This window comes from Nanorana parkeri, unplaced genomic scaffold, assembly GCF_000935625.1.
Source record: "Nanorana parkeri isolate BGI_ZX_2015 unplaced genomic scaffold, ASM93562v1 scaffold726, whole genome shotgun sequence".
Taxonomy (NCBI): domain Eukaryota; kingdom Metazoa; phylum Chordata; class Amphibia; order Anura; family Dicroglossidae; genus Nanorana; species Nanorana parkeri.
Window position 1 is genome coordinate 664,324 of NW_017306994.1, and position 13,919 is coordinate 678,242.

General features: G+C 42.4%; 1 protein-coding gene across 1 annotated transcript in view; it reads right to left on the minus strand.

Annotated features, from left to right (window-relative positions):
• Window positions 1-13,919, minus strand: part of LOC108793167 (multidrug and toxin extrusion protein 2-like) — a 69,457-nt gene that overhangs the window by 16,299 nt on the left and 39,239 nt on the right. Inside the window, exon 15 of the mRNA XM_018564109.1 lies at window positions 12,942-13,036. Coding sequence (XP_018419611.1) covers window positions 12,942-13,036 — 95 coding nt within the window. The remainder of the gene's footprint in view (window positions 1-12,941; window positions 13,037-13,919) is intronic.

Here is a 13,919-nt window from a genome sequence, read left to right on the forward strand (position 1 = left end):
TGATTGCATGTAATATTCTAATTTTCTGAGATTGTGGATCTGGGTTTTCATGAGCTGTAAGCCATAATCATCACAAATATCACAAATCACGGCTTGAACTATCTTGCTTTGCATGTAATGAGTCTATCTCATATATTAGTTTCACCTTTTAAGTTGCATTAGTGAAATAAATGAACTTTTGCACAATATTCTAATTATTCGAGTTTCACCTGTATCTCTGTCTCAGTGGTGTCACATTTTGGTGTCACCCCCCTCTGAAAAGTCGGGCGCTCGGTCATGGACCGAACGCCCGACAGTATCAGGAGAGAGGAGGGGACCCGGCGGCACACCTTATCCCGCCGGGTGACTGTCCCCTCCTCTCTCTGCCGGCGTCCATCACCAAGATGGCCGCCAGCAGGTATCAGCACGCTGACGCGCGTGCGCGATGACGTCATCGCGCACGCGCGTGGTAACGTCACACGCATGCGCAGTGACGTCTTGGCGGGGTGACACTCGGTTCCCGCTCCGGGTGTCACCCAGCCTCGGGACGCCCCTGCTCTGTCTCACGGGGTTTTCATAGGTGTCTAGCTGCAAGGTAACCTCGCTCCACAATGCGGACATTTCTTGTATAAATTCTGGACTGTTAATTGTTTCTTTTTAATTTGTTGTGCCTAGTGGAGTTGAGTCATCTCCACGAACCGCGGCTGCCAGGGGCAGACGGTTGTGTGACCCCGTGATTACTTTTTAGCAAGAGGTTCAGGGCATCCTGAACAACAGCGAGCACTGTAATCACTGTGTGTGTGGTCAAGTCTGTGACTCTCTTAAGACTGTGTCGCCCCAAGATAGTTGAAAAGGACTAACCGGGTGTGTGATAGGGCAGATTGCCAAGACAAGTCTGTGACTCAGACTGTGTGTCGCCCCAGGATAGTTGAAACAGGACTAACCGGTTGTTTGGGAGAACAGAGTGGCAAGAGGTGTCTCGTTATCTTAGAAAAGCACTGGCCAGCGTAGGAATTGTGACATATTTTTATGATGGGTAATTTGGGCAGTAAAGAATGGACTTCTAGGTCCAAATTAACACCAATATTTAAGTCCAGTAAGAAAGATGTTCCAGGCGGTTGTGTAACTGCCTGTGAACATATGGCTAGGATCTATGGACCTGAGTATGTTCTGCCAATACCCCTAATATATCAGTGGACACAGCAATGGCTCAACCCCATGCCAAAAGAAGGTACATTGAACCCTAGCGCATGGAAAAATTGCTTTCAGAAAACAGTGCACAAATTGCAGAATATAAATTGTTTCCAGTAGTCACTCTGTGGCTAACCGAGAGTGAGAACCTAGAGAATAAAGGAGTAGATAAATACCAGACAAATAATGGAATATTTTACTACATACCAGATGAGCCTAAGAAACTGCGTCCTCCCTCATATGCCACTCTAGTGGGAGCAGTTTTTTAAATTCAAATACAGCTTCTACTGCCTCAGTGGGACTGCAGGTCTCAGCAATATCACAGGCACCACTCTTAAGTCCCCTAGTGGAGAGCCCTGCAGCAAACACCTGTCCCTATTCAGCAACAAAAGAAAGATATGATCATAGAATTTTGTAAAAAATATGAGTATTGTAACAAGTCTGATTTAAAAGCTAGGTGTCACAACAGGGGGATAAAATGTATTCAGGGCAGAAGGACTTAAGATGACTTAAGACTGTTATTGGGTAAGGATGATTATTACAAAGAAAAGTGTCCAAACCTAAGCAAGTTGAGTGTGAATCAGTTGGAGGAGGAGTGCAATAAGTATAAGCTACCTGCTCCTAGAAATAGAAATGAGTCTGTTACTAGCCTTTGGATGGATCAAGAAGGAATGGTTAGAAGGAGTAGACATAACCGAGAGAAACAGGAAAGTGAACAAAGGTCAGATAGTGAAAGCGAGGAAGAAAAGGAACCAGAACAGGGTGCCACTTTTATAGGGCCGGTAAGACAGCAAATTGTCATGAAAACACAAGCGGGTGGACAGCCCACTCAAGAGGCAGTGATAAGGTGGCACGAGCCTTTTTCCCCTTGTGAAATAAAATCCATTCTAGAAGGGTTACCAGATCCCAAGGAAAGACCTCTCTTTATTTGGGGAAAAAATTTAAATTGTTCAAACCAGTAGTGAAGGAAGTGCAGCCGATATGAAGGTTATCTTAATAAAAGCACTGGGATCAGCAATGGCCTCCCACCTGATGAAGGAAAGTGATATAACAGATGAGCAAGCTAAAGACAGAGAAGGTGGGGCACAGAATTCTGTGATAAAATTATAAATGGCCTTAAGAAGGTCTATGGCACAACACATCATGTAGACTTTATTACAATGGCCCAAGGTAAAAACGAGGAGACTGCCGCCTATTATAAAAGGTTATGGCAAGCAGCAGAAGATGCGGGTATAGACTTAAACTTTACTGCTAGACCCCCATCCGCACAAGTGCTCCTTTTTAATACCAGATTTCTAGATGGGTTGCGCCCAGACATTAAGAAAAGACTTTTAACATCACGTCCAGCGGCATCCACTATGGATGCAAGCACCCTCTTGCCTGTAGCTCGAGGCATAGAGGTACAAATGATGGAAGAAAAACAGCACCCCAAAGTTATGGCAGCAGGACCTCTATACAATGGTGCATGTCAGCAGAGCCAGGGGGAACGCCCCAACAACAAACCGTGCTACAAGTGCGACAAATTTGGTAATTTTGCTCGCAGCTGCTGCTTTCCAAACCGAGAGCAGCAGCAGGACAGACAAGTGTCAGATAGGCAGACACCAGCCTATGTATCTAGCCACTAGGAAAATGGCAAGCCGGTGTCAGATGAAGAGAAGGGCAGGGATGCTATACTAAAGGTGTTAATTGAGGAATTGCCCTTCCCTGGGGGAAAGCAAGCGCAGTCTATATTTGACTGCCTTGTAGACACCAGTGCAGAAAACACTGTTCAATCAGTGGGTCTCTCAGAAGGTAGCATCCCTCTTAACCCCCTCACGAATAACGACGTACATTGTACGTCGCTAGCATCGGGGCTGTTTAAACAGACTCCCGGCGACACTCTGTTTAAACTTGTAAAGCCGGCTGTCGCTAGAACGCTTCTACGGCCCGTTAAAGGTGTGTGTGTGTGTCCGCCCGACACCCCTGCCTTGCTTCCCGGGCTCCGTTGCCCCTCCTACGGGCCCGGGACTGGCTTCTCTGGTGTTGGCTGGGAGCTGGGGAGGAGATGGACGAACCTCCGTTCGTCGATCCCCTCCCCGTTCTATGGGACTGGGAGTGGTCCAGATTGCATCATTTCCAGTCCCATAGCTGTCAGTACTGGGCTCCTGAAGCCCAGCTGTAAGCTATTGAAGTGCGATCTGCACTTCAATAGCTTATTTGGAATGTAAAGGTGACACTAGGGTCTTTTGGACCCCCAGCATCACCTTAAAGAGTACCTGTCACCCCCATCTGCTATCACATCGGGGGGGGCATGTAATCCCACCCCCTATGTGATAGCAATTAAAGTAAAGTAAAAAAAAAAAGTTTTTACGTTTTTAAAATTAACATTACAGAAAATAAATCTAAAAATAAGGTAAACATTTTTTTCAAGTCCCCCGCGAGCACGCGCGTCACCAAGTAAACACGCGTCGGGTGCGCCTATGTATGAAAACGGCGAACATGCTACACATGTTGGGTATTGCTGAGCATGCCGGAGTGAGAGCAATAATTATAGGGCCAGTATTTTGTGGTATCTCTAAATTGATGACCTGTGGGGGATTTTAAAGCGCCGTCTATGGGCTTATTGGGGTACTGAAGATTGTCGCTTATTGAGGTACTGGTGTTCTATTACACCAGTACACCAGTAATAGAATCTCCTCTGGAAGGTGAGCATGTATACAATCTCTTTGTAGATGGATCCCGATATTACAGTATTGATGGGGTCCCCCACACAGGATTTGCAGTAACAAAAGACAAAGACATACTCATACAAGAATCATTACCTGCACACATATCGGCTTAAGAAGCTGAGTTATATGCACTTGAAGCAGCTTGTGTATGGCTAAAGGGAAATAAAGGAAATGTCTCAGACAGCAAATATGCTTTTGGGATTGCACACGATTTTGGTCCTATCTGGAAGGCTAGGAACTTTCTGACTAGTGCTGGGAAACCGGTCAAGCATGCCAAATTGATAGAGAGGTTATTTAAAGCTTTCCATTAGCCCCATGAGGTGGCCATTCTGAAGGTAAGGGCCCATACCACAGAAGTGAGAAGGGAAGCCGAAGGGAACAGAATAGAGGATGAAGCAGCAAAGCATGCTGCTCTCCAACCTGTTATGCTTATCTAACAGGTTACACAGAAGGGAAATCCTCCCCGCTGTGTAACCTGTCATGGACAGGGCGCCCCAGCGGTGAGGAGGAAGTGCCTTTCTCCTTTACACTGCGTTGGGGACGGGTTGTGGCGGGGCTACGTCCAACCAGGGCGGGGCTTCGTCCAGTGGGGGTGGGGGCAGGACGTGCTGGGGGCGAGGCTGGGGAATGCCTCACCCGGAGCAAGAGGTACCGCATGTCACTGGCTCACAATGGCACAAGCAACGTTACAGCCTGAGACCCCTGCAGAGCCCACCATAGAAAGTCTCAGATGGGCTGCGACAGTGTATGTATCCACTACATGTGTATATGAGGGATGTGAATGCCTATACAAACTTAAGTGTGGAAATGCAACAAGCCCCACTCATCGGGTAAAAAGGTCTATTAAAAAAAATGGAACAACAATCCTTTCATCCAAAAGTTAAACTTATATGCCAGAAGTAATAATGCCAGTAATTATTGGGTATGCTCGCACCTACACCCACACACAGGTCTGATCCCAATGATGGCAGTTCCCTTTAGTTTTTCCAGCTTCAACGAAACTTACATCCAGGGTGTATTTAATATTACACAAAAAAAGGATAAACTAGTGAGTCTGAAGGTGACACAACATAGACCAGCTTCAGAGTGAGGCCAGGCAGATTGCAGCAGATGGTTGGAACACCTGCAAGGGATTGGGATCATTTGGAGATTTGTTTGGTGCAATTTTTGGATGGTTTAAGAAAGTAGGGATTTTACTTCTTATGACTTTATTATTTATTTTGTTCCTTTACTCTGCAGTTAAAATTGCTGTATGTCTGTCAACTCAAATATGCAAGCCAAAGAGCCTACACGACTCCACTCCCATTTTACTGAAGGAATACCCACCTGTGGACTAAAAGCTTTAAGAGACCCTTCGCCAAGGGAACAGAACTCATGTTGGCACAGGATCAGGAGGGCCCCAGTTGAGGAAACATGCCAGATGTTTTTTTGACCTGGAAGTACCTTGGATTCATGGACTTATTATGGACTTAGGGTGTTTACAAATAAACAAACAAAAGGGGGGAGTTGTGGAAGAACACATATACATTCAATGAACAATAGAAATCACCAGCACTCCGTAAATTAAATTTAAAAAAAGTCCATTTATTTGGACTAAACGTCACACATATCGGATAATCCAATGTTTCGGGACCACGCAGGGTCCCTTCATCAGGGCAGAGATGTGACAGAGTCACATCTCTGCCTCTGCCCTATGTACACTGATATACAAGCTGTACACTCACTACTGTACATTGTAGCAAAGAGTAATTTCTTCTGTGTCGTCACATGAAATCATATAATAAAATATTTACAAAAATGTGAGGGGTGTACTTACTTCTGTGAGATACTGTACATGATGTAATGATGCTAGAATATTGTGTTCTCAGTTAATCAAAATATATTGTTATAAACCTTAAAGTGCCTTTGTGTCAAGAACTGAAGTAGAGTTGCACATGGACTCATATTAACCAGAACAGAGGTAGGCAACCTTGGCACTCCAGCTGTGGTGAAACTACAAGTCCTATGAAGAGTTGCAAGACTCTTATAGCCACAGGCATGATTCCTAGAGGCAGATAGCTGTGTGGGGATGAATTGTTTGAGAACGTGATGGCTCAGTGGTTAGTTTGAGGTGGGACTCCCCTGCTACATCTCAAACCTTGTCTCAAAGTATCACCTTAACTGTCCTCCCTCCCCCCCCCCGCTCTTCCAAAGACCTCCTGCTCCCTCGTCAATTCCTCCCATGCTCGCCTCCAGTCTCTCCCATCCTCTGGAACTCTTTACCCCAACCTTTCCGCCTATCTCCCACTCTGTCTGCCTTTAGGCGATCCTTAACCGCTTCCCGGCCTGCCGTTGTACATAAATGGCTGGCAGGGCGTTTCTTGGATGTGACAGGCCATCTAAAGATGGCCTGTTAGCCCCGCCCACTCACGCACGCCGCACGGTGCGCGAGAGTGGGAACCTGTCATAATTTGTAAACAGGCAACAATGCCGGTTTACATACAAGCGATCCGCTGGCTGTGCAATGTTAAGTCTTGACATGTTTGGTGTCTATTTACCCGACGTGACCCTATCTTTTATATTGTACCCAAAAATTGGGTAATAATAAATGTATTATAACATAAATGTAAAAACGAAAGCTCTATTTGTCCCCAAAAATTGTATAAAATTAATTTTAGTACAGCGTTGCATTACTGAATACATGTCAAAGTACTACAGCGTTGAATACTGAAAAATGACAGGAAGGTGGTGTAAACACCTGGTTTTTATGTGTTTAAAGACTCAACTCTTCAGGGAAGCCTATCCCACCTCAAACTAACCACTGAACTATCACGTTCTCTCAAACAATTCATCCCCACACATCTACCTCCTCATGTATCGGTTGCCCTTCCCTTTTAGATTGTAAGCTCTCACGGGCAGGGCCCTCCTTACAATCTTGAATTGTGTTGTAATTGTACTGTCTTCCTTATATTGTAAAGCGCTGCGCAAACTGTTGGTGCTATATAAATCCTGTATTATAATAGTAATAATAATAATAATAATGGATTTGTTGTTTCACCGCAGCTGGTGTGCCAATGTTGCCTACCCCTGAACTAGAACATGAACTTATCTGATATTTCTTTACTTAGGTAATGTGATATCGGTCTTAGAAAATGTAATGTGGTCACCACTACACTTTTATTTTTATATTTGTGCATAGTAGTTGGGTTAACAGTATAATTATACCAGCATTTTAATTAATAAGTATTTATATTGTTATTTAATAAAGCTCAATGTAATCACATCTGCTGTTTCCATATTTCATTGTCCCTTAAAGGTATAAGAATGACATTGAATAAATGATTTATTATGTATTTGTCATAAAAGAGCCAAAACCTCTTTATGTGCCTTCATGTTACAATTTGCATATAATGCGGATTTAAAAACAAATGCATATAATGTTTTGTTAATAAGGAGAAATGGGGATTTTATTACCACTTCATTTTGCTTTACAATTTTACATTCTGTGTTTGGGTATGGGAGACATGGCCAGAAGAGTAAATGTAAGAGAAGAAAGCTATTTCTGCATATTGAAATATCTGTAAACCCATGTAGGAGCCCTGCACATGCGTATAATATGATGTGCCTTCAGAGGCTTACCTTCCAACAGTGCCACTACTCCAGGTGGATGCCAGTTTCTGTGTTTGCCTTTGACTGTTATATAGGTTAGTATTCTATCCAATCAGAGAACACCTAGTATTCATTGATCAAACTACTAGACATTTGCTGAATGGCCACTGCGCTGAGTGAGTGACCCCTTGTCTTTTCACAGCAGTGGGGAAATCGCTCGCTGTAAAACACTGTAATAGCTCTATGTATAAAAACATTTGCATAGCTATTTGGCATGCAAAACTGCACATACTTCATGTGTGAGCTAACCAGCTGAGAAAAAGACAAAATCAAATGTTCTTAAAGTATTTCCTAGGGAAGCACCAATACCGTTTTGTTTTTTTCGGGTACTTGCTGTATCTTGGAAATGAACCTGTTATTAATCAGTTACACAAGTATACCAGTGGAATACAGCTGTATTAAGAAATAAAGACAGACACACCAGTGTCGGTCATCAAGATATTTCTGCTTTATTCAAAAACAAGTCTCCTCATATACATTGAAGCGCTAAATTGCATACATGTGAAACAAGACAAGATCCTTATTAGCTTATATAAACTGACTTAGAACAAAGACCCATAACAGGATCCTTATCAGGACACGGGACCTTGGGGGTTAACAGTCTGTTCCAGTCAAGAGAAACTGTCAGCTCTGATAACAGAACAATTTATGTCTACATTGTATCAGCCTCTCCTTATGAAATATAAAATTAATTCATAAGATACAGAATGGAGGTTATAAAACAAAATGGAACCTAGACAATACACATTTCTACTACAGCTGATACCAAACACCAATACAGGCATCCGTGGGCCCGGATTATCAGGAAGTGACCCGCCACCTGTCTTCCTGATTACCTGGGAGGCCGATGTTCTATCGAAAGAACACCAGCTTCCCGTGCCTCCTGACACTACAAGGCAGCCTGGCTTCCTGACCAATCAGGAAGCTGGGCGGCATGTCATGACCTGGCTTCCTGATTGGTCAGGAAGCCGGCTTCCTGATTGGCTAGGAAGCCAGCGTACCTTATTGCTAGGCAGTCTGCCAGGCGGCACATTGTGACCCACCAGTCGGCTTCCTGATTGGCCGGGAAGTCAGCTCCATGCTTTCTCACAGCACTGCCGGTCAGAGGGAAATCTCCCCCTCTGACCAGAAGTTCTGTTATCGAGGGTAAGTATCGGTGCATTTGGGCGACTACGAGTACTCTCCCAAATACTTGGTATCGGCACCGATGCCGATAATAGTATCGATGCACCCCTAGTATTTTCACTTCTGGTTGAATGTTCTTAGCTATTGTTTCAGGCTAAATATATAGTAAATCGCAAGAAATTACACAGCACACACCCACACAGAGGATCGCTCGGTTGCAGAACTTTCTTAACAGATGCCTACTAGTATACTTCTTCAATGCAAGTTTTTCATTTAAACTAAGATACAACATCCATGTGAAAAAAGTAAGTACACCAAATTGAAAGTGTTGACTTCTTTAATATGATTGTACAAACAAACATCAGATCTTTAAACAGTGCATACAGATTAATGTGATATACTTTGATAAAAACATAACAAGAATTAGCCTTTTCAGTAATTTATTCAACAAAGCCGTCAATGGGTGTAATAGTGTACTGTGGAAAAAGTAAGTATACCCTTGCCCTCCGAACGGTGGTTGACAATAAATGGGAACAACGTTCATGTGGGCAGGCAGATGGCAGGGCTAGTGTGCAGTGCTTCCAGTGTCACCCGGCTCATGCTTTCTAGCCTAGCTGCTGTGTGGATGAACTGATATCCCCCCCTTATCTACACCCTTCTATTTACATTGTGCACCCACATATTTTCTCCTATTGACCAGCAGTGAGGAGCACAATATTACTGACCGCTGCACTCTGTACACAGTGCTGTATCTTACTTTCACTATGTTGTACATTATTCGTCTGATCCTGCACTGCATTCGCTTTGTTGTATATTATACTCCTGGCTCCTGCATTGCATGTTCTAAATTATACTCATTACCCTGCACTGCATTCACTATGTTGTACATTATACTCCTGACCCTTGCACTCTATATGATATCTTGTACATTATACTCTGACTCCTGCACTGTATATGCTATGTTGTACATTATATCCCTGACCTCTGTGCTGTATGCTCTGTGTTGTACATGATCCCCACTGCATCACTATGTTGTTCATTGTAATCCTGAACCCTGCATTGTGTACACCATGTTGTATGTTATATTAAGCTGGGTGACAGAGTCCTGACTATTTTTATTGCACACGAATTTTGCAAAAATTATGTTTTCTAAATATTTGATGCCAAATGTTTACAGATTAAAAATTGGAGATGGCTAAATAAATAAATAGTTTAACTAATGAACAAACTTTGGCTGTGTTTCTGTCCCTATTATGAAGAGTCTTCCTGTATATAAAGTATTTTAAAATGAAATTGTGCAATAGATTAACAATATGCCTCTTTTAGAACCACACCAATTTGAAAGGAATGCCTGCTCCTAATTAACACACATTTCTCCACCTACAATGTTTTGCTGGGCAAGGTAAAAAAAAAAAAAAGATGTCCCTGGAAATGTTGTTGAAATGTTGGCAACTATGATGGTCCCAGAAAAGGAACAGCCATATTCACAGCTATACCTTACTCAGACTATGAGTGTAAGGGTTTGCAAACATGAAAAAAATCATCTTTTCTTGATAAACAAAGGGCATTGCTTATAACTGGAAAATAACAGTTGATCTGAAAAACCTCTACCAGCCTGATCTGTTGCATTATCCATATTGTTAGATATGAAAAGATATTGCATTGATGTCATACATTTAAAGTCAGCTAAGTGTAGGCTTTGCGCCCTCCAAGCTCAAAAAAAGATACAATAAGTCATGTACTTTTCATGTGTATACTTGGGTAAGGGAAGGCAAAGGTTTTTGGAGCTGGCTGTATTGGGGAAATAGTTGTGGAAAGCACAACACACTTGTTTAGGTGTGTTCATCGAGGCTCATCAGCTCCTGCATTACCTTTTAGTAGTAACTACTTTAACTGTGATACCAATTATAAGTGCGCTAATGGATAGAAGCAATGCTAGTCCCCTCCGGACAATCAGCTGTTTAGTAGAGAGGATTTCACCTACAACATTAGTTGTATCAATTGGTAGATCTTGTAACTCCAGTTGCTTTGTGTGATCCTCTCCAGAGGCCATGTCATGCAAGGCAATAGCGTTAAAGCTGGAATCAGACATTGTTGTTGCCCCTGTAATACAACAGATATATAAACATATTATCACTATTATTGTTGTTATTATGTTACATAGATGTATAGTCACAGACATTTGTAGATGAGGTCTATATATGCTGTACTTATGCTCACACATACTTCTTCTTGTGTAATACTGACGTATTTTATTTGTTACACAATAGCTCAAGAGTTTTGCTAAAAAACATGCAATCAAGAACAAATATTTCTATTGGATTATGTCTGGAAAGAAGACCTAGTGGCTTTAGGTTTCTGTGTGCGCTTGCATGTGTATAAAAATATAAAACCTTAACAGGACTTTTTTTTACAAACGGATGGGCGGTGTCCATGTTGGAAAGGCTTTTCTAAAGTCATAGGAATCTTATGCTAGGTGATTGGTACCAAATGACTTGTAAGATGAGTCTAAAGCTAGGCCAGCGAGGCTGAATGAGAGAAAATACTGATTCTCTAAATGAATACTCACAAGAGTGGAAGATCACAAGCATTAGGAACAATGTAGAGCCCCCTTCGTCAGGACATGAAGGATCCAGTTCTCTTTTTTTGAGGGGATTATATTTGTTTTACCAGCTCAGAATTTGGTTTTAAAAATTGAGACTTGGGCCATGCACCCTAGTGTAACACCTGGTGTAAGTTTGGGGGTTGTGGATCGCAACTGCGGAGGCTTATCAGACGGAACCCTGGTTTCACTCCCAATCTTAACGGGGAGTTAGGGTTCAAGCATCACAGCCAAAAATAACAGAGGTAAAACGGTTGGATGGGGTTATTACTGCATAAGCCCAATCATACGTAATAGTACCAAAAGATGTAATGGTTTAGGATTTCAAACAGGGTAGGATTGATATCAGCTATGTTTAGAGGCAGAGGTGTAATCTCCAAATGGACCACTAGATGGAGCATATGAGTTAATCCAGCTTCTCAGTATACACAGTCAATATTTAACAATGGAAGTGCAATATGCCTGGGTACTTGCGGTTGTATGGAGTAGCAGAAGGAGCTGGGGGTCCAAGTGGAGTTGGTCCAAGGTTCTCTGTAGCTGGTAGCAATAAATGGAGATCTGTAGGGTCCCAAGAGACAGCAGGCGTTCAGTCTTCAATATTGGAACGCCATACTGTCTCACTGGGGCGTTTATATAGGGCTAAGAGGCTGGGGGAGGAGCCGCCAAACGAGGCAGCGCACTTCCGCGTCCCAAGGTGGAACACACCCGCCGTCCGAACCCGGAAGTGGATGCGTGCGCACCACGCTGGGACGCAGGCGGCCGGTGTCGTGAGGCAGAACCCTGTACCCCCCGATCCCCAGGTGAGCAGTGACGGCGGTTGCCGTTACACCTAGGTACCCACTACAGTAAAGAAGAATACAAGGTACCGATAGGTGTCTAAAAGATACTGGCCAATGAAACTATATATTGTTTCATTATATACCCTTCATTACATTTAGAAAATAACAACCATCTTTTACCATATATTTTATAATACAGCAGAACGTGGTTCACTCTTTTATGTCGTCAACTTACCTTTTTCCACCAAGCCAAATTGAGATTTCAAAATATCTGTTTGTGAGATTGTCGGGTCAGGGACTTCTACTGGCTTCACTCCAGCTCTTATTCTAGCCTTGTAAAGTGACATTTATAATCAGCCCATCATACAATATATAGTCCTTAGATTTAGTGACTGCATTTTTTTTTTTTTTTTTAGTCTAAGTACATTATCTGCAGTTGAAGAAAACAAACAAACACCCATTGATCTTGTCAGAAATCTTGTTTTGGTGCCTGTGTAAGTAACCGAAATTTTGAACAATTATCAGCTTTCCCAGCTATCTTCTGTGAACTACAAGAACTACAAAACAGCTACCCCTATGTAATGAAGAGCTCCGTCTCTTCTCCATTACATCAAGGGTAGCTGTTTTGTGTTTATAGTCCAAATCAGAAGGGCAGAATAGTGGCATAGAATGCAGTGAGTAGGTTTAGTCGCCCTAGAACAGGAAGTATGTTCCTGGCAGGATTACCAGGTGAAAATAAAGGAAACAAATCCTGACTTTTTGGGTCATCAGTAGGAAATGTCACCAGCTATTGATACTGCAGGTGAAATCTAAAAATGACAGCAACATATCCAGGCAACCTAAGCATTGGGCAAAGCATAGATTAACTAAGTCTAACTACAGCTTCTTTTAATGAAATAAGCTCATTACCTCTTCACCGACCTTGTACCAGTTAATGCAAAAGATGTAGGGTATATAGATGCAAATTTGCAGCATTAGCGGACAAAACATTCCAATCCATAGACCTTGAAGACAAAACATGCATTTGAAAGATTCAGCACAAAATCTTTGCAAAAAGAAACAAATGGTAAAATATGTTACATGTTAAACATTTTCATTTACAGTTTTATCAGAAAACGGTTTGCCTTGAGAAGTGTTGGATTGTTTAGGAATCTTTCTCGCCATGTATTTTTTTTTAAATAATAGCTTTATTAGCAAATTGCAGTAGCCAGACAGTGCAGAGATTCCTGCGCTTCTGGGCGCAAGCAGTCACATGGTCTGATACGGCTATAGTTAAGCCCTTGCTTCTGACCATTACTGCCTATTATTACCATGTGAAACTCTGGTCATGATTTTCATTTTCTTTCTAAAGCTCTCAAATGTAAAAATGTAAATTCTTCTTGATTCTTGCACCTCTCAAAACAATGCCAAGAAGAAAGCAGAATATATGAAAATAACTACAGCAAAGACCAAAAAAAAAGAATTGCAATTTAACAGCAAAGTAAAACATTTATTTACCCAACTATTTTTTTATTCTTTAACACAGTGGTTCTCAACCTGTGTAACCTCAGGACCCACATTTGTCCTTGGTCATTAAGTCGCGACCCAAAAATAGTTTCACATTCGCAGTGATACCTAACCTGTATGGCACAATCGTCCTTTAAGTACACACGCATGCCCCATGTGCACGTGTTTATTTGCAGGCAGATGGTAGGGCGGCAGGGTTGGTTTTAATTTCTTTTTTTAAATTGTTATTATTTTTTTATCACTTTATAAATTCTCTCCATCCTGAATGAATTTGCCAGGGGACCCTGAAAACTACGGAGGGTGGTGGTGCGGGGGTGGTGATGGTACGCCACACAAGTAGGCTGCTACAAGTGATCTGGGCGGCTATACTTATAGAAAATG